General features: G+C 45.2%; 1 protein-coding gene across 1 annotated transcript; it reads left to right on the top strand.

Moving 5' to 3' along the window:
* The first annotated feature begins 788 nt into the window (after positions 1-788).
* Positions 789-26,565, top strand: prdm11 (PR domain containing 11). The gene is made up of 5 exons (XM_034148315.1): positions 789-905; positions 9,040-9,101; positions 18,343-18,578; positions 23,567-23,741; positions 24,142-26,565. The coding sequence occupies exons 2-5, from the start codon at positions 9,074-9,076 to the stop codon at positions 26,280-26,282; spliced, it is 2,580 nt and encodes an 859-aa protein (XP_034004206.1). The 5' UTR covers positions 789-905; positions 9,040-9,073; the 3' UTR covers positions 26,283-26,565.
* Positions 26,566-27,640: the final 1,075 nt, after the last annotated feature.

Below are 27,640 nucleotides of genomic sequence, written 5' to 3'. Positions count from 1 at the left end.
ATACCTGTACTTTCTACTTCTTACATGTTGAACACAAATACCTGTACTTTCTACTTCTTACATGTTGAACCCAAATACCTGTACTTTCTACTTTTTACATGTTGAACCCAAATACCTGTACTTTCTACTTCTTACATGTTGAACCCAAATACCTGTACTTTCTACTTCTCACATGTTGAACACAAATACCTGTACTTTCTACTTCTTACATGTTGAACCCAAATACCTGTACTTTCTACTTTTTACATGTTGAACCCAAATACCTGTACTTTCTACTTCTTACATGTTGAACCCAAATACCTGTACTTTCTACTTCTCACATGTTGAACCCAAATACCTGTACTTTCTACTTCTTACATGTTGAACACAAATAAGTACTAAGTAGGAATGGGAAGCACTTGGGGGAGTAGTAGAAGAGAACAGAGCATTAACAGCAGGATCACATTGGGTCACTCTGGATTAAACTCATCACTGCATCTGATTGGAAAACATCCAAATGGCAATTGTGATGGTTGCCAACAACCAGAGACATACATCATGTATTTTTTAGCTGCCCGGATTATAACAGACAAAGACTCATTCTGAAAACTGCACTGGAACAACTCAACATCAAGGACATGGATTTCAAGGCAATATACGAAAGTAAATCAAGAAATGAAGTTAACAAGCTGATCTTCAAGTTCCTCAATAGCACTGGTCTGAGGACAAAGATTTAGCATGGACATGAAATAAATCAACAGTAGGTGGCGATATATGCTCCAAGTGGAAGCGATTCGCCATTAAAGAAGAGAAGAAGAAGAAGAAGAAGAAGAAGAGGAAGAAGAGGCGACTGAGTCCTGCAGAGATTCACCCGGAGATTGAGGCTCCGCGGCGGGCAGCCTGCAGGTCCGCGCCGGGCTCCGGAGGTGGGTGTGTGTGTCGGTGTGTGTCTGTATGTCGGTGTGTATGTGTATCGGAGTGTGTGTGTGTGTGTGTGTGTCGGTAGCCACTGTGGCCACGGACATGGCTTCCTAAGATCAGGCAGCTCGCCAGCAGGATGTCTGCAGGAGTCATGGCGCAGAAACTCTTTAAACACCAGAAGCGTCTGAAGTAGAGATGTAATAGACAGTGGCGTTTTTATATGTACAAAAGTGGTGGGGCACAAAAAACGTAGATGTTTATAAGCTTCTGCAGTGAGGTTCATGGCTGCTGAGGCTCTGACTCTTCAGGTTTACGAATATTATATTTGGACCTAAATCAAAATATTCTATTATTTTCAAAAGCTTTTTTTGTCTGATGTTTCGATTAATTTTAAACAGACAGTTCAACAAAAAGATACCCAAAAAATGTAATTTTATCAGTTAAATATTGGATTGTTCTCTCTTAGTAAGATCCCATTTTCAATCAAATGGTGGTCTTACCTTGACTTGAAGATGAAGTCCATTTGCCTATCCTTCTGGACAAACTTACAGTCAATCAGCTCTGAATGATGTGAGATGATGTATGGTCAGTAGGGCCTGGCTCATTTCGTGGCATCTGCAGGCAGTGGCAAGTACTTCCGGCATATGCCACAGATGCCACAACTTGCCACAGATGCCACAACATGCCACCACATGCCACAACATGCCACAACTTGCCACAGATGCCACAACTTGCCACAGATGCCACAACTTGCCACAGATGCCACAACTTGCCACAGATGCCACAACATGCCACAACTTGCCACAGATGCCACAACTTGCCACAACTTGCCACAACTTGCCACAACATGCCACAACTTGCCACAGATGCCACAACTTGCCACAGATGCCACAACTTGCCACAGATGCCACAACTTGCCACAGATGCCACAACTTGCCACAGATGCCACAACATGCCACAACATGCCACAACTTGCCACAGATGCCACAACTTGCCACAACATGCCACAACTTGCCACAACATGCCACAACTTGCCACAGATGCCACAACTTGCCACAGATGCCACAACTTGCCACAGATGCCACAACTTGCCACAGATGCCACAACTTGCCACAGATGCCACAACATGCCACAACTTGCCACAGATGCCACAACTTGCCACAACTTGCCACAACATGCCACAACATGCCACAACTTGCCACAGATGCCACAACTTGCCACAACATGCCACAACTTGCCACAGATGCCACAACTTGCCACAGATGCCACAACTTGCCACAGATGCCACAACTTGCCACAGATGCCACAACTTGCCACAACTTGCCACAGATGCCACAACATGCCACAACTTGCCACAGATGCCACAACTTGCCACAACATGCCACAACATGCCACAACTTGCCACAGATGCCACAACTTGCCACAACATGCCACAACTTGCCACAGATGCCACAACTTGCCACAACTTGCCACAGATGCCACAACTTGCCACAGATGCCACAACTTGCCACAGATGCCACAACTTGCCACAACATGCCACAACTTGCCACAGATGCCACAACTTGCCACAGATGTCACAACTTGCCACAGATGCCACAACTTGCCGAGGCATCTGCCGCTGCTGAACGGGAGTTGCCACAAGATGCCAGAGTAAGAGAAGGTTTACGGTAGCTGCCACTCGCCTTCCGTGGCAAATGCTGCTGTTTAAACCCGTATTTATCGTGTAAAATGTCGCTGTTTAGGCATGACTTTATCGAACTGACCTGTACACAGGACTGATGTGCGATCTCTATTTTTCAAAAAGATTAAACATTATAATTTCTATTAGATTTTACTTGGAGAACGTGGTTTGTTAAAATAAATAAACGTGCTATTTTTATGATAATACTCAAGATATATTATAAGTGAATAAAGACAATTTATTGACATCAACAACAATGATTGACCTCTGGTTGACCAGAGGTGGGAAATAGGCTAACTAAGTATATATACTCAAGTACTGTACACTGTGGACCTCTGTGTCGCCTGTCAGCGCAGCTTACATGATGCCGTTTAAAATATAATATAAATATAATAATATAGGGCGGTGTCGGCCGTCAGCGAACCGATCCGGCCTTTCTGCGCGACTGTCACTCAAATGCGGGACATAGTCTTAATTTCGTGGTACTCGGGACAAATAATAAAGATGCTGTGTGTGCAGTGACAGTTCCGCACACAGCGGGACATCTGTTCACCCTAAACACACACGGTGCTGCCCCTCACACACACACGCTTCAAATCAAGTTGCATAAATGCTTGAGCCACGTTTTTATTACAACTACTGTGAAATCTGCCTATTATGTTTTCGTCATTATTACAACAAATACATACTTGCAACTGAGGCAATGATTTTATATTTATTAGACTATTAAAAAAATGCATGCTTCAAATAAGTGGGGGTACGGCGTACCCCCCGCGTCCAACGCCCACTACACCACTGGTCATGCCTAAACAGCGACATTTTACACGATAAATATGGGTTTAAATAGCAGCATTTGCCACGGAAGGCGAGTGGCAGCTACCGTAAACCTTCTGGCATCTTGTGGCAACTCCCGTTCAGCAGCGGCAGATGCCTCGGCAAGTTGTGGCATCTGTGGCAAGTACTTGCCACTGCCTGCAGATGCCACGAAATGCGCTTGCTGTCTCTCCGTATGGTGGGGATGGCAGCTCAGTGCCCCATGGTCATTATTTTTTTGCCACACACATTAAATAGAAAAATACTCTGAGCATGCGCAGTGTCGTTTTTACAGTCACCGTTCACTTAGACAGTGAGAGGGAGGGGCATGATCGGGTTTTGTCCCACATGGCTCAAAATGGTTCAATAGGCGAGTAGCATGAAGCTGGCCCCACCTGCCCCACCTGCCCCTAATGACCAGTCGCCACTGGTAATAGAGCAGATTGTGATGCAGACTGAGGGACTCTTTAAACACCTGAAGCGTCTGAAGTAGAGATGTGATAGAGCAGACTGTGATGCAGACTGAGGGACTCTTTAAACACCTGAAGCGTCTGAAGTAGAGATGTGATAGAGCAGACTGTGATGCAGACTGAGGGACTCTTTAAACACCTGAAGCGTCTGAACTAGAGATGTGATAGAGCAGACTGAGGGACTCTTTAAACACCTGAAGCGTCTGAAGTAGAGATGTGATAGAGCAGATTGAGGGACTCTTTAAACACCTGAAGCGTCTGAAGTAGAGATGTGATAGAGCAGATTGTGATGCAGACTGAGGGACTCTTTAAACACCTGAAGCGTCTGAAGTAGAGATGTGATAGAGCAGACTGAGGGACTCTTTAAAACACCTGAAGCGTCTGAAGTAGAGATGTGATAGAGCAGATTGTGATGCAGACTGAGGGACTCTTTAAACACCTGAAGCGTCTGAAGTAGAGATGTGATAGAGCAGACTGAGGGACTCTTTAAACACCTGAAGCGTCTGAAGTAGAGATGTGATAGAGCAGACTGGGGACTCTTTAAACACCTGAAGCGTCTGAAGTAGAGATGTGATAGAGCAGATTGTGATGCAGACTGAGGGACTCTTTAAACACCTGAAGCGTCTGAAGTAGAGATGTGATAGAGCAGACTGAGGGACTCTTTAAACACCTAAAGCGTCTGAAGTAGAGATGTGATAGAGCAGACTGAGGGACTCTTTAAACACCTGAAGCGTCTGAAGTAGAGATGTGATAGAGCAGACTGAGGGACTCTTTAAACACCTAAAGCGTCTGAAGTAGAGATGTGATAGAGCAGACTGAGGGACTCTTTAAACACCTGAAGCGTCTGAAGTAGAGATGTGATAGAGCAGACTGAGGGACTCTTTAAACACCTGAAGCGTCTGAAGTAGAGATGTGATAGAGCAGACTGAGGGACTCTTTAAACACCTGAAGCGTCTGAAGTAGAGATGTGATAGAGCAGACTGAGGGACTCTTTAAACACCTGAAGCGTCTGAAGTAGAGATGTGATAGAGCAGACTGAGGGACTCTTTAAACACCTGAAGCGTCTGAAGTAGAGATGTGATAGAGTAGATTGTGATGCAGACTGAGGGACTCTTTAAACACCTGAAGCGCCTGAAGTAGAGATGTGATAGAGTAGATTGTGATGCAGATTGAGGGACTCTTTAAACACCTGAAGCGTCTGAAGTAGAGATGTGATAGAGTAGATTGTGATGCAGACTGAGGGACTCTTTAAACACCTGAAGCGTCTGAAGTAGAGATGTGATAGAGCAGACTGAGGGACTCTTTAAACACCTGAAGCGTCTGAAGTAGAGATGTAATAGAGTAGATTGTGATGCAGATTGAGGGACTCTTTAAACACCTGAAGCGTCTGAAGTAGAGATGTGATAGAGTAGATTGTGATGCAGACTGAGGGACTCTTTAAACACCTGAAGCGTCTGAAGTAGAGATGTGATAGAGCAGACTGAGGGACTCTTTAAACACCTGAAGCGTCTGAAGTAGAGATGTGATAGAGCAGACTGAGGGACTCTTTAAACACCTGAAGCGTCTGAAGTAGAGATGTGATAGAGTAGATTGTGATGCAGACTGAGGGACTCTTTAAACACCTGAAGCGTCTGAAGTAGAGATGTGATAGAGCAGACTGAGGGACTCTTTAAACACCTGAAGCGTCTGAAGTAGAGATGTGATAGAGCAGACTGAGGGACTCTTTAAACACCAGAAGCGTCTGAAGTAGAGATGTGATAGAGTAGATTGTGATGCAGACTGAGGGACTCTTTAAACACCTGAAGCGTCTGAAGTAGAGATGTGATAGAGTAGATTGTGATGCAGACTGAGGGACTCTTTAAACACCAGAAGCGTCTGAAGTAGAGATGTGATAGAGTAGATTGTGATGCAGACTGAGGGACTCTTTAAACACCTGAAGCGTCTGAAGTAGAGATGTGATAGAGCAGATTGTGATGCAGACTGAGGGACTCTTTAAACACCTGAAGCGTCTGAAGTAGAGATGTGATAGAGTAGATTGTGATGCAGACTGAGGGACTCTTTAAACACCTGAAGCGTCTGAAGTAGAGATGTGATAGAGCAGATTGTGATGCAGACTGAGGGACTCTTTAAACACCAGAAGCGTCTGAAGTAGAGATGTGATAGAGTAGATTGTGATGCAGACTGAGGGACTCTTTAAACACCAGAAGCGTCTGAAGTAGAGATGTGATAGAGTAGATTGTGATGCAGACTGAGGGACTCTTTAAACACCTGAAGCGTCTGAAGTAGAGATGTGATAGAGTAGATTGTGATGCAGACTGAGGGACTCTTTAAACACCAGAAGCGTCTGAAGTAGAGATGTGATAGAGCAGATTGTGATGCAGACTGAGGGACTCTTTAAACACCTGAAGCGTCTGAAGTAGAGATGTGATAGAGCAGACTGAGGGACTCTTTAAACACCTGAAGCGTCTGAAGTAGAGATGTGATAGAGTAGATTGTGATGCAGACTGAGGGACTCTTTAAACACCTGAAGCGTCTGAAGTAGAGATGTGATAGAGCAGACTGAGGGACTCTTTAAACACCTGAAGCGTCTGAAGTAGAGATGTGATAGAGCAGACTGAGGGACTCTTTAAACACCTGAAGCGTCTGAAGTAGAGATGTGATAGAGCAGACTGAGGGACTCTTTAAACACCTGAAGCGTCTGAAGTAGAGATGTGATAGAGCAGACTGAGGGACTCTTTAAACACCTGAAGCGTCTGAAGTAGAGATGTGATAGAGCAGACTGAGGGACTCTTTAAACACCTGAAGCGTCTGAAGTAGAGATGTGATAGAGTAGATTGTGATGCAGACTGAGGGACTCTTTAAACACCTGAAGCGCCTGAAGTAGAGATGTGATAGAGTAGATTGTGATGCAGACTGAGGGACTCTTTAAACACCTGAAGCGTCTGAAGTAGAGATGTGATAGAGCAGACTGAGGGACTCTTTAAACACCTGAAGCGTCTGAAGTAGAGATGTGATAGAGCAGACTGAGGGACTCTTTAAACACCTGAAGCGTCTGAAGTAGAGATGTGATAGAGCAGACTGAGGGACTCTTTAAACACCTGAAGCGTCTGAAGTAGAGATGTGATAGAGCAGACTGAGGGACTCTTTAAACACCTGAAGCGTCTGAAGTAGAGATGTGATAGAGCAGACTGAGGGACTCTTTAAACACCTGAAGCGTCTGAAGTAGAGATGTGATAGAGTAGATTGTGATGCAGACTGAGGGACTCTTTAAACACCTGAAGCGCCTGAAGTAGAGATGTGATAGAGTAGATTGTGATGCAGACTGAGGGACTCTTTAAACACCTGAAGCGTCTGAAGTAGAGATGTGATAGAGTAGATTGTGATGCAGATTGAGGGACTCTTTAAACACCTGAAGCGTCTGAAGTAGAGATGTGATAGAGTAGATTGTGATGCAGACTGAGGGACTCTTTAAACACCTGAAGCGTCTGAAGTAGAGATGTGATAGAGTAGATTGTGATGCAGACTGAGGGACTCTTTAAACACCTGAAGCGTCTGAAGTAGAGATGTGATAGAGCAGACTGAGGGACTCTTTAAACACCTGAAGCGTCTGAAGTAGAGATGTGATAGAGCAGACTGAGGGACTCTTTAAACACCTGAAGCGTCTGAAGTAGAGATGTGATAGAGTAGATTGTGATGCAGACTGAGGGACTCTTTAAACACCTGAAGCGTCTGAAGTAGAGATGTGATAGAGCAGACTGAGGGACTCTTTAAACACCTGAAGCGTCTGAAGTAGAGATGTGATAGAGCAGACTGAGGGACTCTTTAAACACCAGAAGCGTCTGAAGTAGAGATGTGATAGAGTAGATTGTGATGCAGACTGAGGGACTCTTTAAACACCTGAAGCGTCTGAAGTAGAGATGTGATAGAGCAGATTGTGATGCAGACTGAGGGACTCTTTAAACACCTGAAGCGTCTGAAGTAGAGATGTGATAGAGTAGATTGTGATGCAGACTGAGGGACTCTTTAAACACCTGAAGCGTCTGAAGTAGAGATGTGATAGAGCAGATTGTGATGCAGACTGAGGGACTCTTTAAACACCAGAAGCGTCTGAAGTAGAGATGTGATAGAGTAGATTGTGATGCAGACTGAGGGACTCTTTAAACACCAGAAGCGTCTGAAGTAGAGATGTGATAGAGTAGATTGTGATGCAGACTGAGGGACTCTTTAAACACCTGAAGCGTCTGAAGTAGAGATGTGATAGAGTAGATTGTGATGCAGACTGAGGGACTCTTTAAACACCAGAAGCGTCTGAAGTAGAGATGTGATAGAGCAGATTGTGATGCAGACTGAGGGACTCTTTAAACACCTGAAGCGTCTGAAGTAGAGATGTGATAGAGCAGACTGAGGGACTCTTTAAACACCTGAAGCGTCTGAAGTAGAGATGTGATAGAGCAGACTGAGGGACTCTTTAAACACCTGAAGCGTCTGAAGTAGAGATGTGATAGAGCAGACTGAGGGACTCTTTAAACACCTGAAGCGTCTGAAGTAGAGATGTGATAGAGCAGACTGAGGGACTCTTTAAACACCTGAAGCGTCTGAAGTAGAGATGTGATAGAGCAGACTGAGGGACTCTTTAAACACCTGAAGCGTCTGAAGTAGAGATGTGATAGAGCAGACTGAGGGACTCTTTAAACACCTGAAGCGTCTGAAGTAGAGATGTGATAGAGTAGATGCAGAAGTGAACAGATATTGAAGTTCTATGTAAAACAGAACAAGCTAAAAATAGAATGTAAAATTCAATGTGAAATAAAATAATGATTCTTGTAACAGTAAATAATAAATAAATTAGATGCAATATATTATATTTGTTTATCAACAACACATCCGAATGTCACTTTTTTCTTCACATTTGACATAAAGAATTATTCTCAGAAAATAACCCTTTTTTCAGAGTTAGGCTTTTTTCCTCATTTGAATTTCTTTCCTCGTACTTTCACCTTGACTTAACAATTACACTTTGTTCTCAGACTTTCAAGTTTTTTCAAAATGTCACTTTTTTTTTCAAATGTTCATTAACTTAGAATTTGACTTTTTCTCATAATTTCTTTTTTATTTGTATCTGAATTCTTCCCAATACTGTTCAGAATATCCCTTAATAATGCCATGTGTGTGCAGGATGAGCGTCTGATGTCTGCAGGATGTCTGCAGGATGAGCGAGCCGTCCCCTGACCTCTGGGGTGAGTTCATATATTCAGTTGACCTCTCAACAAGAACCAGGGTCACATCTAAGGCCCCGCTCACACGGGACCGTTTGCGTTTATGCACAGTATGCGTATTCAAAAAAGTCTTCCGTTCACATGCATTCGTTTCATTTAACGTGTCTGTTCAAACGAGACCGCTGGAAACGCTGTAGTACATATGCCGGGACTGTAAGTGGCGCTGTAACTTCCGCCAAAATACACCAAAAGCAGCGAAGAAGAGCAGCCGCAGCAGCCCCCGCAGCAATGTTGCCATGGCTACCCTTCTGTTTAAGCCCCACCGTGGATTTAGCAACATGTAGTTCATGTAATTCTCCATGTCCACTTGTTGCTGATGGTTGTGGTAGAGGAGCTGTATATTTTTGCACTAATATCTGTAGCATGGTCAGTAGCAGTAGCACTAGCAGTAGCTACTGACAGGAGGAGGAGCATGTCTCCGTGGAGAGGACTCGCTCAGAGAGATATTCTCTACAAACACCGGGTGAGATCCTCCTTTGTCAATATAATGGATCAATGCATGAAATCTGACTCTGTTTATTTTGTTTAAGGAGTATATTGGGCGTTAACAATTCTGGTTTGCCTTTTATAATATTATTTCATTCAAGAACCCCTTGTGCGTTTAATTAACACAGCCATGCTACAGCAGTGAGCAGGAGAGGCGGGGAGAGGCGGGGCTATCGCTATTTTTTCAGGAAATATTCGTATAGAGGTGATTACACGGACTCGGTTGACCCCCCAGAGCGTTTCGTTTGCAAATCTATCCACCTTGGGACCCGTTATCGTTTGTGGGGTCAGTTTCTATCGGCCTCGTGTAAATAATAGGGCTATACGCACGCGAAACTATGCAGATACAAGCAGTTTTCTCCTCGTGTAAACGGCGCCTAAGACTCACCCTTATCTTTTCTCAGCCTGAACTCAGCTGTTTAGTTTAACAGCGCACACACAGACTCACAGCCAGGCTGAGTTCAGGCTGGGTTTCGCTGTGTCTCTCTGTCTCGCAGACCCCACGCAGCAACCAGGAAACGACCCCAGTAATCCAGCTCACACTGTCCGCTCCTCGAGCCTCAAAGGGCGGAGCAGCGAGCCCCCCAACGTCCCGCCAACACGGCACCCAGACCCCACGCAGCATTCTCATCTGTTTGTCATTACTGGTGTCATTTCCTGGTTGCTAACAAACGCCATTAGCCGCGTTCACACCAAGTACTTTCCTGTACTTAGTTCCGGCACTAAGAGCCCTGGCGCTTTTAACCCCAGGGCACTTAGTACAGATCGCGTTCACACCGGAGTACTTTTCCCTGAGGGAAGATTACAAGTACAGTAGGTGGCGGTAAGCACCTTAAAGTTGTTTGCAATCCGCTACAAAACAAGAGAAGAAGAAAAACTTCCCGCGTATACTGTCTGTTGTTTACCTTCCGACCTCAGACATGATGGAGATGGAGTCGACTGAAGTTGTGCTGTTTGTGCTCATGTTATACAGCTTTGTAACTTCGTTAATGCGGCCAGAGCCTGAGCCTATTAGGCGTCCGACAAAAATCCGGAGCCGCCACACGTCGAATGCTATAATCGCAAAGTTTCTTCAGCATCAAAAGCTTTAGGAAAAGGATTGGCCGACGGAAAGCACACATGACTGCCATGTTTCACCGTAGGATGGCTGATACAGGATCTGTTTAATCGCCATGTCGGTTTATGTCAGTTGTACATGTCAGTAAACATTGTCAATATAAAATAAAGTGTCAGTTGTACTATATAATAACAGTAATAACAATATAAAATAAACTCCCAGCTGTAGGGAGTCTCAGCAGCAAACCCACCTTTATTATATATCTTCCTGAGACCCACTGCATCCGTCTGCCATAAACACTATGCAAACATACATGTTAGTTTTGGCCCATAGTGGACTCCATGTTGTGTTGTGTGAAATGGGGGGGAATTAAAAGTTTAGGTCAAATAATATTTAAAATGATATAAATTATCATATGTGTGTATGTGCCCCTGCCATTCCCCCACAAGGTTGCAACATTGATGATAAATAATGACAAATAAAGCTTTGCCAGTTTATAACGCTGATGAAACATGATGGTATCAGAATAATCACTTACATGTGATGTATAGGATGCTACACAGGTCACAAAAGATAAAGTGTCAGGAGAAATAAGCTTAATCGCCATGTCGGTTTTTCTTTATTGCACTCTCAAGACATAACATTAAATAGAACAATTTTAAATGTAAATAAAGTGTCAGTTGTACATGTCAGTAAACATTATATATAAAATAAAGTCATAACGGTAATAACAATATAAAATAAACTGTCCCAGGTGTAGGGATATTCTCAGCAGCATACACACCTTAGTGCAACGTTGTGTGTCGTGTGTCAGTATTTACAAAAACTATACCAAATAAACTGTTATTAAATGCAGTTTGTCGCTCATCCTGCCGCTGCGCCGACGCTTCCTCATGGCGCAGCGCCCACACTTCATCCTGCCGCTGCACCGACGCTTCCTCATGGCGCAGCGCCCACACTTCATCCTGGTGCTGCTGGCGCTCCATCTGCTGCTTGAACACTTCTGCCTGGCGCTCCATCGAGGTGAGCATCTTGTCCTCCGTTTCCTGGGCCTTGGTGAACAGCACCATCTGATCTCCACGCAGCGACTCATTCACCACGGCACGCCGGTCCTCCAACGCCTGGGCGGTGTCAAAGAAATTCGCATCCCGTGTCCACTTTCCTAAGAGGGGAAAATAAGCAATATACAAGATCTTAGTCGCCATGTAGTTTTACAACATACTAGGAATGTGTTTTTTGTATTTTCACTAATAGAATTAAGGTTTCACAAATCTGAAACTGTGTTATAAAGAATCTTTTGACTCTCTGGGATAATCCAGTCCAGATTTGATGAGTCTAGGTATAGTGGTTTTAGATCAGGACCTGGTCTAATGTGGTCTACATGTAAAAAAAGCACTGAAATCTCCCTTTTTTGTATTTTCACAAATAGAATTAAGGTTTCACAAATCTGAAACTGTGTTATAAAGAATGTTTAGACCCTCTGGGATAATCCAGTCCAAATAAATCGGCTATGCAGCGATTCAAGAGGTTCAAACACGGAGGATTGTTCCTTTTTGAAGAGTGCTTCATGTATGCTTGAACTTTGTTTAATGTTGTTGAGGCAAGTTAAACATAAAATATGATGAATATTATGAAATAAACATGATTGTGAACATCAGTTCGATGCGTAACGTTCTTTCAAGACAAAGTTACAGTGTGTGTACCTTTGCGTTTGGTTGCTGGTAAGGAGGACGAGCTAGCGCTGTGATCTAGAATGCAAAGCTCGCTTGTTTCCAATCCTGAGAGTTGTCCAGCCTCGCCTGAAACACACGATTAGTGCCATGAGTTAGTGAAGCAAATTACAGAAACACTGCACAGTTATTCACAAGTCAAAACGTTTTCATACAGCGGAGAATATCTAGCTAGCTAGATGTAGCTAGCCGGGGCCGGTGTTAGCCTATTATGGCTAGCATGGCTAGCTTGATCTACTGAGCAAATAAAAGTACATCTGAGACCATTATTGTGCAGATTAAAACCCCAGTGCATGTAGTTGATTTTACCTTCATCGTGGTAGTCATCGTTGGCCACTGAATCCGCCGTTTGTAGTCCTGCCTGAGTTTCTTTATATTTAGCCGGCTGTGCACAATTCCCAGGTCGAGTGAAAGCTACCGAACTGGCTTCAGTAGCATTCCTTGGGTCGCGTCCTCGGCGTAGATCTCCAGAAGCGCCGACACCTCCTCATCATTTCTTGATGCTTGCCATAACTGCTTTCAAAAACAAACACAACGCACGGAGCGTTGTGTTTTTGTAGCGAGGAAAAACAATGGCGTCTCCACACAACATTTTCAGAGTTGTACGGGCGTGGTTTGCAATTCGCCCAGCCAATCAGCACTGGGGAACTTTTGGAGCACTTTTCACCCACAGAAAAGTACGCTCTCTGAGCTGGCTCTAAAAATGGGGGTAAAAGTACCCGAGATTAAGTACGATTTTTGGTGTGAACGCGACATAAGGGGTACTCACGGAACTAAAACGCGAAAAGTACGGTGAAAGTACTCCGGTGTGAACGCGGCTATTGTTGGTGTGAACGCGACATAAGGGGTACTCACGGAACTAAAACGCGAAAAGTACGGTGAAAGTACTCCGGTGTGAACGCGGCTATTGTAACACATAATCACTGATGTTCAGCTGTAACGGTGGTGGACTCATCAGAACAGAGTGGGCGAGCTGACCAATCAGAGCACAGTGGGCTCACAGGGAGGGGGGGGCAGGAGCTCCAACAAGGCGTGTAGGACAGAGAGTGAATACACATACTATACAGAGACGCTGTATGAGAAACCAATGTGAGTTTGGAACATTGAACAATGTCAATCTGTTCTAGTAGACCTCAACAATGGAACTATGATCAGTAGAAATGGCCATTGCCAATATTTTTGACCAACCCATTTTTCACTATATTTGATATAAAGCAAGCCTAAAAACTTATTTTATTTTCCTAAATATACCAAAAGCTACTAAATAGCACTGGTGAATGTTTGATTATATCAAGTTTTATCAATGCTGGAAACATTGGGAAGGATTTTAGGAAAATGTTCCATAACTCTCTCTACCTACCTACCTACCTACCTACCTACCTACTGTACCTACCGACCGACCTACCTACCTACCTACCTACCTACTGTACCCTACCTACCTACCTACCTACCTACTGTACCTACCTACCTACCTACTGTACCTACCTACCTACCTACTGTACCTACCTACCTACTGTACCTACCTACCTACCTACTGTACCTACCTACCTACCTACTGTACCTACCTACCTACCTACCTACCTACTACCTACTCTACCTACCTACCTACCTACTGTACCTACCTACCTACCTACTGTACCTACCTACCTACTGTACCTACCTACTGTACCTACCTACCTACCCTACCTACCTACCTACCTACTGTACCTACTGTACCTACCTACTGTACCTACCTACTGTACCTACTGTACCTACCTACCTACCTACCTACTGTACCTACCTACCTACCTACCTACTGTACCTACCTACCTACTGTACCTACCTACTGTACCTACCTACCTACTGTACCTACCTACTGTACCTACCTACCTACCTACTGTACCTACCTACCTACCTACCTACTCTACCTACCTACCTACTGTACCTACCTACCTACCTACCTACTGTACCTACCTACCTACCTACTGTACCTACCTACCTACCTACTGTACCTACCTACCTACTACCTACTGTACCTACCTACTGTACCTACCTACTGTACCTACCTACTGTACCTACTGTACCTACCTACCTACTGTACCTACCTACCTACTGTACCTACCTACCTACCTACCTACTGTACCTACCTACCTACGTACCTACCTACTGTACCTACCTACCTACCTACCTACCTACTGTACCTACCTACCTACCTACTGTACCTACCTACCTACTGTACCTACCTACCTACCTACCTACTGTACCTACCTACTACCTACCTACTGTACCTACCTACCTACCTACCTACATACGTACCTACCTACGTTCTTTCAAGACAAAGTTACAGTGTGTGTACCTTTGCGTTTGGTTGCTGGTAAGGAGGACGAGCTAGCGCTGTGATCTAGAATGCAAAGCTCGCTTGTTTCCAATCCCGAGAGTTGTCCATCCTCGCCTGAAACACACGATTAGTGCCATAAGTTAGTGAAGCAAATTACAGAAACACTGCACAGTTATTCACAAGTCAAAACGTTTTCAGAGCGGCCGAGAATATCTAGCTAGCTAGATGTAGCTAGCTCGGAGCCTAGCATGGCTAGCTTGATCTACTGAGCAAATAAAAGTACATCTGAGACCATTATTGTGCAGATTAAAACCCCAGTGCATTTAGTTGATTTTACCTTCGTCGTGGTAGTCATCGTTGGCCACTGAATCCGCCGTTTGTAGTCCTGCCCGAGTTTCTTTATTTTTAGCCGGTGGGGCTGTGCACAATTCCCAGGTCGAGTGAAAGCTACCGAACTGGCTTCAGTAGCATTCCCTGGGTCGCCTCCTCGGCGTAGATCTCCAGAAGCGCCGACACCTCCTCATCATTTCTTGATGCTTGCCATAACTGCTTTCAAAAACAAACACAACGCACGGAGCGTTGTGTTTTTGTAGCGAGGAAAAACAATGGCGTCTCCACACAACATTTTCAGAGTTGTACGGGCGTGGTTTGCAATTCGGCCAGCCAATCAGCACTGGGGCACTTTTGGAGCACTTTTCACCCACAGAAAAGTACGCTCTCTGAGCTGGCTCTAAAAATGGGGGTAAAAGTACCCGAGATTAAGTACGATTGTTGGTGTGAACGCGACATAAGGGGTACTCACGGAACTAAAACGCGAAAAGTACGGTGAAAGTACTCCGGTCTGAACGCGGCTATTGTAACATATAATCACTGATGTTCAGCTGTAACGGTGGTGGACTCATCAGAACAGAGTGGGCGAGCTGACCAATCAGAGCACAGTGGGCTCACAGGGAGGAGGGGGCAGGAGCTCCAACAAGGCGTGTAGGACAGAGAGTGAATACACATACTATACAGAGACGCTGTATGAGAAACCAATGTGAGTTTGGAACATTGAACAATGTCAATCTGTTCTAGTAGACCTCAACAATGGAACTATGATCAGTAGAAATGGCCATTGCCAATATTTTTGACCAACCCATTTTTCACTATATTTGATATAAAGCAAGCCTAAAAACTTATTTTATTTTCCTAAATATACCAAAAGCTACTAAATAGCACTGGTGAATGTTTGATTATATCAAGTTTTATCAATGCTGGAAACATTGGGAAGGATTTTAGGAAAATGTTCCATAACTCTACCTACCTACCTACCTACCTACTGTACCTACCTACCCTACCTACCTACCTACCTACTGTACCTACCTACCTACCTACCTACCTACCTACCTACCTACTGTACCTACCTACCTACTGTACCTACCTACCTACTGTACCTACCTACCTACTGTACCTACCTACCTACCTACTGTACCTACCTACCTACTGTACCTACCTACCTACCTACTGTACCTACCTACCTACTGTACCTACCTACTGTACCTACCTACCTACTGTACCTACCTACCTACCTACCTACTGTACCTACCTACCTACTGTACCTACCTACCTACCTACTGTACCTACCTACCTACCTACTGTACCTACCTACCTACTGTACCTACCTACCTACCTACCTGCTGTACCTACCTACCTACCTACCTACTGTACCTACTGTACCTACCTACCTACCTACTGTACCTACCTACCTACCTACCTACCTACCTACCTACCTACTGTACCTACCTACTGTACCTACCTACCTACCTACTGTACCTACCTACCTACTGTACCTACCTACGTACTGTACCTACCTACCTACCTACCTACTGTACCTACCTACCTACTGTACCTACCTACCGACCTACCTACCTACCTACTGTACCTACCTACCTACTGTACCTACCTACCTACCTACCTACTGTACCTACTGTACCTACCTACCTACTGTACCTACCTACCTACCTACTGTACCTACCTACCTACCTACTTACCTACCTACCTACCTACTGTACCTACCTACCTACTGTACCTACCTACCTACTGTACCTACCTACCTACCTACTGTAACTACCTACTGTACCTACCTACCTACTGTACCTACTGTACCTACCTACCTACCTACCTACTGTACCTACCTACCTACCTACCTACTGTACCTACGTACCTACCTACCTACCTACCTACTGTACCTACCTACCTACTGTACCTACCTACCTACTACCTACCTACTGACCCTACCTACCTACCTACCTACCTACTGTACCTACCTACCTACCTACCTACTGTACCTACCTACTGTACCCTACCTACCTACCTACTGTACCTACCTACCTACCTACTGTACCTACCTACTGTACCTACCTACCTACTGTACCTACCTACCTACTGTACCTACCTACCTACCTACCTACTGTACCTACTACTGTACCTACCTACCTACCTACCTACTGTACCTACCTACTGTACCTACCTACCTACCTACCTACCTACTGTACCTACCTACTCTACCTACCTACCTACCTACCTACTGTACCTACCTACCTACCTTCCTACCTACCTACCTACTGTACCTACCTACCTACTGTACCTACCTACCTACTGTACCTACCTACCTACCTACTGTACTACCTACTGTACCTACCTACCTACCTACCTACTGTACCTACCTACTGTACCTACCTACTGTACCTACCTACCTACTGTACCTACCTACCACCTACCTACCTACCTACCTACTGTACCTACCTACTGTACCTACCTACCTACCTACCTACCTGTACCTACCTACTGTACCTACCTACCTACCTACCTACCTACTGTACCTACCCTACCTACCTACTGTACCTACCTACCTACCTTCCTACCTACCTACCTACTGTACCTACCTACCTACTGTACCTACCTACTGTACCTACCTACCTACCTACTGTACCTACCTACTGTACCTACCTACCTACCTACCTACTGTACCTACCTACCTACCTACCTACCTACCTACCTTCCTACCTACCTACTGTACCTACCTACCTACCTACCTACTGTACCTACCTACCTACTGTACCTACCTACCTACTGTACCTACCTACCTACCTACTGTACCTACCTACCTACCTACTGTACCTACCTACCTACTGTACCTACCTACCTGTACCTACCTACCTACTGTACCTACCTACCTACCTACCTACTGTACCACCTACCTCTACCTACCTACCTACTGTACCTACCTACCTAACTACCTACCTACCTACTGTACCTACCTACCTACCTACCTACCTACTGTACCTACCTACCTACCTACTGTACCTACCTACCTACCTACCTACCTACTGTACCTACCTACCTACCTACCTACTGTACCTACCTACCTACCTACCTACCTACCTACCTACTGTACCTACCTACCTACCTACTGTACCTACCTACCTACCTACCTACTGTACCTACCTACCTACCTACTGTACCTACCTACTGTACCTACCTACTGTACCTACCTACCTACCTACCTACCTACTGTACCTACCTACCGACCTTCCTTCCTTCCTTCACACATTTCTTCTGGTCTTGTCTCAGACCCCGGGAGACCTGAAGCCCTGCACAGAGTCCTGCAGGACGTCAAGTCTCCGTGCCTTCAGTCAGTGCTGCAGGGCAAAGAGCCCGAGGAGGAAGAGCCCGAGCTTAAGAGGAGGAAGATAGACCTCATCTTCAAGGACGTCCTGAAGCTGAAGGAGGAGGAGGAGGAGGAGGAGGAGGAGGAGGAGGAGGAGCAGTGTGGAGGGAAACACCTCCTTCAGATCAAGAAGATTCAGGTGGGGTCTGTTCAGTATGTAGCTGTATTAGTACACACTGATGCAGTACTGTAGTATGTAGCTGTATTAGTACACACTGATGCAGTACTGTAGTATGTACGTTACTGAGTACACACTGATGCAGTACTGTAGTATGTAGCTGTATGAGTACACACTGATGCAGTACTGTAGTATGTAGCTGTATTAGTACACACTGATGCAGTACTGTAGTATGTAGCTGTATTAGTACAAACTGATGCAGTACTGTAGTATGTAGCTGTATTAGTACACACTGATGCAGTACTGTAGTATGTAGCTGTATTAGTACACACTGATGCAGTACTGTAGTATGTAGCTGTATGAGTACACACTGATGCAGTACTGTAGTATGTAGCTGTATTAGTACACACTGATGCAGTACTGTAGTATGTAGCTGTATTAGTACACACTGATGCAGTACTGTAGTATGTAGCTTAATGAGTACACACTGATGCAGTACTGTAGTATGTAGCTGTATTAGTACACACTGATGCAGTACTGTAGTATGTAGCTGTATGAGTACACACTGATGCAGTACTGTAGTATGTAGCTGTATTAGTACACACTGATGCAGTACTGTAGTATGTAGCTGTATTAGTACACACTGATGCAGTACTGTAGTATGTAGCTGTATTAGTACACACTGATGCAGTACTGTAGTATGTAGCTGTATGAGTACACACTGATGCAGTACTGTAGTATGTAGCTGTATGAGTACACACTGATGCAGTACTGTAGTATGTAGCTGTATTAGTACACACTGATGCAGTACTGTAGTATGTAGCTGTATGAGTACACACTGATGCAGTACTGTAGTATGTAGCTGTATTAGTACACACTGATGCAGTACTGTAGTATGTAGCTGTATGAGTACACACTGATGCAGTACTGTAGTATGTAGCTGTATGAGTACACACTGATGCAGTACTGTAGTATGTAGCTGTATGAGTACACACTGATGCAGTACTGTAGTATGTAGCTGTATTAGTACACACTGATGCAGTACTGTAGTATGTAGCTGTATGAGTACACACTGATGCAGTACTGTAGTATGTAGCTGTATTAGTACACACTGATGCAGTACTGTAGTATGTAGCTGTATGAGTACACACTGATGCAGTACTGTAGTATGTAGCTGTATTAGTACACACTGATGCAGTACTGTAGTATGTATCTGTATGAGTACACACTGATGCAGTACTGTAGTATGTAGCTGTATTAGTACACACTGATGCAGTACTGTAGTATGTAGCTGTATTAGTACACACTGATGCAGTACTGTAGTATGTAGCTGTATGAGTACACACTGATGCAGTACTGTAGTATGTAGCTGTATGATTACACACTGATGCAGTACTGTAGTATGTAGCTGTATTAGTACACACTGATGCAGTACTGTAGTATGTAGCTGTATTAGTACACACTGATGCAGTACTGTAGTATGTAGCTGTATTAGTACACACTGATGCAGTACTGTAGTATGTACGTTACTGAGTACACACTGATGCAGTACTGTAGTATGTAGCTGTATTAGTACACACTGATGCAGTACTGTAGTATGTAGCTGTATTAGTACACACTGATGCAGTACTGTAGTATGTAGCTGTATTAGTACACACTGATGCAGTACTGTAGTATGTAGCTGTATTAGTACACACTGATGCAGTACTGTAGTATGTACGTTCATGAGTACACACTGATGCAGTACTGTAGTATGTACGTTCATGAGTACACACTGATGCAGTACTGTAGTATGTAGCTGTATGAGTACACACTGATGCAGTACTGTAGTATGTAGCTTAATTAGTACACACTGATGCAGTACTTTAGTATGTAGCTGTATTAGTACACACTGATGCAGTACTGTAGTATGTAGCTTAATGAGTACACACTGATGCAGTACTGTAGTATGTAGCTGTATTAGTACACACTGATGCAGTACTGTAGTATGTAGCTTAATGAGTACACACTGATGCAGTACTGTAGTATGTAGCTTAATGAGTACACACTGATGCAGTACTTTAGTATGTAGCTGTATTAGTACACACTGATGCAGTACTGTAGTATGTAGCTTAATGAGTACACACTGATGCAGTACTGTAGTATGTAGCTTAATGAGTACACACTGATGCAGTACTGTAGTATGTAGCTGTATTTGTACACACTGATGCAGTACTGTAGTATGTAGCTGTATTAGTACACACTGATGCAGTACTGTAGTATGTACGTTCATGAGTACACACTGATGCAGTACTGTAGTATGTACGTTCATGAGTACACACTGATGCAGTACTGTAGTATGTAGGTTACTGAGTACACACTGATGCAGTACTGTAGTATGTAGCTGTATTAGTACACACTGATGCAGTACTGTAGTATGTAGCTGTATTAGTACACACTGATGCAGTACTGTAGTATGTAGCTGTATTAGTACACACTGATGCAGTACTGTAGTATGTAGCTGTATTAGTACACACTGATGCAGTACTGTAGTATGTAGCTGTATTAGTACACACTGATGCAGTACTGTAGTATGTAGCTGTATGAGTACACACTGATGCAGTACTGTAGTATGTAGCTGTATTAGTACACACTGATGCAGTACTGTAGTATGTAGCTGTATGAGTACACACTGATGCAGTACTGTAGTATGTAGCTGTATTAGTACACACTGATGCAGTACTGTAGTATGTAGCTGTATGAGTACACACTGATGCAGTACTGTAGTATGTAGCTGTATTAGTACACACTGATGCAGTACTGTAGTATGTACGTTACTGAGTACACACTGATGCAGTACTGTAGTATGTAGCTGTATGAGTACACACTGATGCAGTACTGTAGTATGTAGCTGTATTAGTACACACTGATGCAGTACTGTAGTATGTAGCTGTATTAGTACACACTGATGCAGTACTGTAGTATGTAGCTGTATGAGTACACACTGATGCAGTACTGTAGTATGTAGCTGTATGAGTACACACTGATGCAGTACTGTAGTATGTAGCTTAATGAGTACACACTGATGCAGTACTGTAGTATGTAGCTGTATGAGTACACACTGATGCAGTACTGTAGTATGTAGCTGTATTAGTACACACTGATGCAGTACTGTAGTATGTAGCTGTATGAGTACACACTGATGCAGTACTGTAGTATGTAGCTGTATTAGTACACACTGATGCAGTACTGTAGTATGTAGCTGTATGAGTACACACTGATGCAGTACTGTAGTATGTAGCTGTATGAGTACACACTGATGCAGTACTGTAGTATGTAGCTGTATGAGTACACACTGATGCAGTACTGTAGTATGTAGCTGTATTAGTACACACTGATGCAGTACTGTAGTATGTAGCTGTATGAGTACACACTGATGCAGTACTGTAGTATGTAGCTGTATTAGTACACACTGATGCAGTACTGTAGTATGTAGCTGTATGAGTACACACTGATGCAGTACTGTAGTATGTAGCTGTATTAGTACACACTGATGCAGTACTGTAGTATGTATCTGTATGAGTACACACTGATGCAGTACTGTAGTATGTAGCTGTATTAGTACACACTGATGCAGTACTGTAGTATGTAGCTGTATTAGTACACACTGATGCAGTACTGTAGTATGTAGCTGTATGAGTACACACTGATGCAGTACTGTAGTATGTAGCTGTATGATTACACACTGATGCAGTACTGTAGTATGTAGCTGTATTAGTACACACTGATGCAGTACTGTAGTATGTAGCTGTATTAGTACACACTGATGCAGTACTGTAGTATGTAGCTGTATTAGTACACACTGATGCAGTACTGTAGTATGTACGTTACTGAGTACACACTGATGCAGTACTGTAGTATGTAGCTGTATTAGTACACACTGATGCAGTACTGTAGTATGTAGCTGTATTAGTACACACTGATGCAGTACTGTAGTATGTAGCTGTATTAGTACACACTGATGCAGTACTGTAGTATGTAGCTGTATTAGTACACACTGATGCAGTACTGTAGTATGTACGTTCATGAGTACACACTGATGCAGTACTGTAGTATGTACGTTCATGAGTACACACTGATGCAGTACTGTAGTATGTAGCTGTATGAGTACACACTGATGCAGTACTGTAGTATGTAGCTTAATTAGTACACACTGATGCAGTACTTTAGTATGTAGCTGTATTAGTACACACTGATGCAGTACTGTAGTATGTAGCTTAATGAGTACACACTGATGCAGTACTGTAGTATGTAGCTGTATTAGTACACACTGATGCAGTACTGTAGTATGTAGCTTAATGAGTACACACTGATGCAGTACTGTAGTATGTAGCTTAATGAGTACACACTGATGCAGTACTTTAGTATGTAGCTGTATTAGTACACACTGATGCAGTACTGTAGTATGTAGCTTAATGAGTACACACTGATGCAGTACTGTAGTATGTAGCTTAATGAGTACACACTGATGCAGTACTGTAGTATGTAGCTGTATTTGTACACACTGATGCAGTACTGTAGTATGTAGCTGTATTAGTACACACTGATGCAGTACTGTAGTATGTACGTTCATGAGTACACACTGATGCAGTACTGTAGTATGTACGTTCATGAGTACACACTGATGCAGTACTGTAGTATGTAGGTTACTGAGTACACACTGATGCAGTACTGTAGTATGTACGTTCATGAGTACACACTGATGCAGTATGTAGCTTAATGAGTACACACTGATGCAGTACTGTAGTATGTAGCTGTATTAGTACACACTGATGCAGTACTGTAGTATGTAGCTGTATTAGTACACACTGATGTAGTATGTAGCTGTATTAGTACACACTGATGCAGTACTGTAGTATGTAGGTTACTGAGTACACACTGATGCAGTACTGTAGTATGTAGGTTACTGAGTACACACTGATGCAGTATGTAGGTGTATTAGTACACACTAATGGTGTATTCTCCTGCAGGAGGAAGAGGAGGGGCCGTCCACCTCCAGCTGCTCCAGCTGTGTGAAACTGAGGAAGAGGATCGTGGAGCTGGAGGAAGAGCTGTCCCAACTCAGAGGAGGGCGGGGGGGCGTTCCAACATCCTCCACTCAGGAGCCCCCCCACCCCGAGCAGGGCCCCGTAGAGGACTCTACAGGTGGGATATATTATTATAGGGGAGGGTATTTTATTCTGAAGTCAGTTCTCCATGCTTTTATTTTGAAGTCAATACTTATTGGCTTTTATTTTGAAGTCAATACTTATTGGCTTTTATTTTGAAGTCAATACTTATTGGCTTTTATTTTGAAGTCAATACTTATTGACTTTTATTTTGAAGTCAATACTTATTGGCTTTTATTTTGAAGTCAATACTTATTGGCTTTTATTTTGATGTCAATACTTATTGGCTTTTATTTTGAAGTGATTTCTTGGTCACACTTTTATTCACGGTCAGTTGTTCAGTGCTTTTATTTTGAAATCTCTACATGGCCAAATATCCCTCTTAGTGTTCCATGAATGAAAAGCTGGCATCAAAACCTGTTTGTGTTTCCCTGCAGGGATGGAGCGCTCAACGCCCCCTCAGGTGCTGGATGAAGACGACCCAGACGTGGACTCGGCTGACGACTCGGTCGCGGTGGATCTTGTGATTTCCCCCGAGGATTCGCTGAAGCTTTCCTCGGGGGGAAGCCGTCGGATCCGCCGCTTCAAACAGGAGTGGCTGAAGAAGTTCTGGTTCCTCCGCTACTCGCCGACCCTCAACGAGATGTGGTGCCACGTCTGCCGGCAGTACACCGTGCCGTCGTCCCGGACCTCCGCCTTCATCGTGGGCTCCAAGCAGTTCAAGATCCACACCATCAAGCTGCACAGCCAGAGCAACCTGCATAAGAAGTGCCTGCAGCTGTACAAGCTGCGCATGCACCCCGAGAAGACGGAGGAGATGTGCCGGAACATGACGCTGCTCTTCAATGCCGCTTATCACCTGGCCGTGGAGGGCCGGCCCTTCTCAGACCTACGGCCGCTGGCAGAGCTGCTGAAGAGGTGCGAGCTCAAGGTGGTGGATCAGTACCTGAACGACGGAGACTGTCAGATCCTCCTGCACCACATTGCCCGCGCGCTGAAGGAAGACCTGGCCGAGAAGATGCGCCTGTCTCCTTTCTTGAGCGTCATCATGGACGCCCAGAACGACGACCTGTTCTCGGACATGGTGGCCGTCTACGTGCAGTTCATCTCCTACGAGGGCTCCCCGAACACGGAGTTCCTGTCCTTGCAGAGACTTGGAATGCCCAGTGTGGACGGGTACCTGCAGGCGCTGGACCGAGCCTTTGGCGTGCTCGGCCTCAGGTTCCAGGACCTGCTGGTGGTCGGCCTCGGGGTGGACGGCACCAACATCTCGGCAGGAACGAGAGCCAGCCTCTATGTGGCGGTGCAGAAGACCTTCCCCTGGATCCTGTGCCTTCCCATCATGATCCACCGGCCCCACCTGGAGGTTCTGGACGCTATCAGTGGGAAGGAGCTCTCCTGCCTGGAGGACCTGGAAACCAACCTGAAGCAGCTCCTCAGCTTCTACCGATACTCCCCCCGCATGATGGCTGAGCTGCGGTCCACCGCTCCAACTCTGTCGGAGGAGACGGAGTTCCTGGGAGACATCAGAGCCATTCGGTGGATCATCGGAGAACCCAACGTCCTGAACGCGCTCATCAAAGACTACCTGGAGGTGGTTGCGCACCTGAAGGAGATCAGCAGCCAGACGCAGAGGGCCGACGCCGCCGCCATCGCCCTCAGCCTGCTCCAGTTCCTCCTGGACTACCAGTCAGTGAAGCTCATCTACTTCCTCCTGGACATCATCGCCGTCCTCTCGCGGTTGGCCTTCACCTTCCAGGGGGAAAACCACTTCCTGGTGTCGCAGGTGGAGGCCAAGATCGAGGACGCCATCCTGGAGATCGGCCAGCTGGTGGACTTCCCCGGAGAGTACCTGCAGGAGTTTGAAGAGAACTTCCGGGAGAGTTTCAACGGTGTCGCTCTGAAGAACCTGCGCGTCGCCGAGTCCAAGTTCCAGTCGATCCGGGAGAAGATCTGCAACCGGAGCCAGGGCATCCTGTCCCAGAGGCTGGACCTGCACAGCCGCCCCTTTGCAAAGGCCTGCAGGGTTCTGGATCTGAACACCTGGCCGCACAGCCGCGAGGACCTGCAGGCGTACGGGGAGGAGGAGATCCAGGTGATACTAGAACACATGGAGTCCCTCCCCTGCAGAGGTGTGGAGGCACGGGGCAACCTGTTGGGCGAGTGGAAGGACCTGAAAGCAGACTACTTCAGCATGAACGGCTTCAAGGAGGTTCTGGTTCACGTCTGCAGGTACAGGCAACGCTTCCCTCTCCTGAACCGGGTCCTGCAGGCGGTCCGGGTGCTGCCCGGCTCCACTTCCTGCTGCGATAAAGGCCGGGCGTCTCTGCAGAAAATGTGCAAGAACAACCGGTCGCGGCTGAGTCTGGAGCAGATGAACGACCTGCTGACGGTGGCCGTTAACGGGCCGCCCATCGCACACTTCGACGGGAAGCGAGCGCTGGACAGCTGGTTCGAGGAGAAGTCCGGCAGCAGCCGCTCTCTGTCGGCCGAGGTGTTGAGCAGGAGGTCCGCCGCGGAGCAGAAGAGCGTCCTGCACAGCGTGGACGTCAACACGGAGTTTTACCCCGACGTCTAACGGTCCGTCTGCAGATCAGAGAGGCCGGTTGTTAACCCGGAGTTCAGACCCCAAAGATGTATGATAGGAATGTACAGTAGGGTCTCCAGCTCATAGAAGCTGCTGGATGCTAAGTTAGCACAGTTAGCATAAGTCGCATTACTTGGCGCAGGGGGGTCCAACCTACCTTGGGCCATTTTGAAACGGCCCTCGGGTAATTCAAATAGTATAATGAAGTATGGCCCACAAATTAAACTTGTGCTTGTCATATATTGTACTAATTAAATAAATATGTAGAAATATATATCATAGTATTCATGTGTGCCCACTTTTAAAATGCAATCAATTCAAGTTGGAAACATTATGGAGCCCAATACCTTAATGACATACCCAGCTTGAAGCCTTTCTACTTCCTGTTTCTATCAGCGATCTGAAGCTTCTGCTTTAAGGAATGAACCCCTCTGGAGAGCTGCGATGCTTCTTAGCATGTTCAAGGATCAAGCTTCATTTACCTGCATTTGATTGATTTACTAACTGATGAGAAGGCAGTAAACCTCTAGTGATTTTCCTGTGTGTGGCCCTCGGAGGAAACAGTTTGGCCCCCCTGCCTCAGCGTGTGCAGACGTTAGCTGCCTATTGGCTGGTTTGGACGGTTTTGAAGAGGTTTTGGAGGAATCCCATTGGCCCAGGGAGATGCTGCCTTCAGGGGTCCAACACAGAAACACAGCCTCTCTGCTCCACACTAACACTGTGTGTGTCTCAGCTGCACACTGAGCAGAGACCTCACACACACCATAATAAAGCACTTGTTATCAATGCAATCAATCAGCACTTGTTGGCAGAATGAGAGACGGTTCTCCGTGGGGAACCGTCAGCGCGTGGGGGCGTGGGGAACCGTCAGCGCGTGGGGGCGTGGGGGCGTTCACAGATGTGTGTGAAAGGCTTTTTATACTTCTATTCAAAGCAGACTCTGTATGAACTGTAAATGTGTTTGTAAGGAGAGTATTGTGTGTGTGTGTGTGTGTGTGTGTGTGTGTGTGTGTGTGTGTGTGTGTGTGTGTGTGTGTGTGTGTGTGTGTGTGTGTGTGTGGTGTGTGTGTGTGTGTGTGTGTGTGTGTGTGTGTGTGGTGTGTGTGTGTGTGTGGGTGTGTGTGTGTGTGTGTGTGTAGTGTGTGTGTGTGTGTGTGTGTGTGTGTGTGTGTGTGTGTGTGTGTGTGTGTGTGTGTGTGTGTGTGTGTGTGTGTGTGTGTGTGTGTGTGTGTGTGTGTGTGTGTGTGTGTGGCCGGCCAAAGCAGCTGATTCTTTATTGAGAGGCACCAATAAAGAGACATGAGACACACCTGGGTCTAGAGCTGCTGGTTCTTTGATTTCTTCTTCAG

The sequence above is a fragment of the Trematomus bernacchii genome, unplaced genomic scaffold (genome assembly GCF_902827165.1).
Source record: "Trematomus bernacchii unplaced genomic scaffold, fTreBer1.1, whole genome shotgun sequence".
Lineage (NCBI taxonomy): Eukaryota > Metazoa > Chordata > Actinopteri > Perciformes > Nototheniidae > Trematomus > Trematomus bernacchii.
The sequence above is the reverse complement of the archived record's forward strand: the minus strand, read 5'-3'. Positions and strand labels throughout refer to the sequence as shown.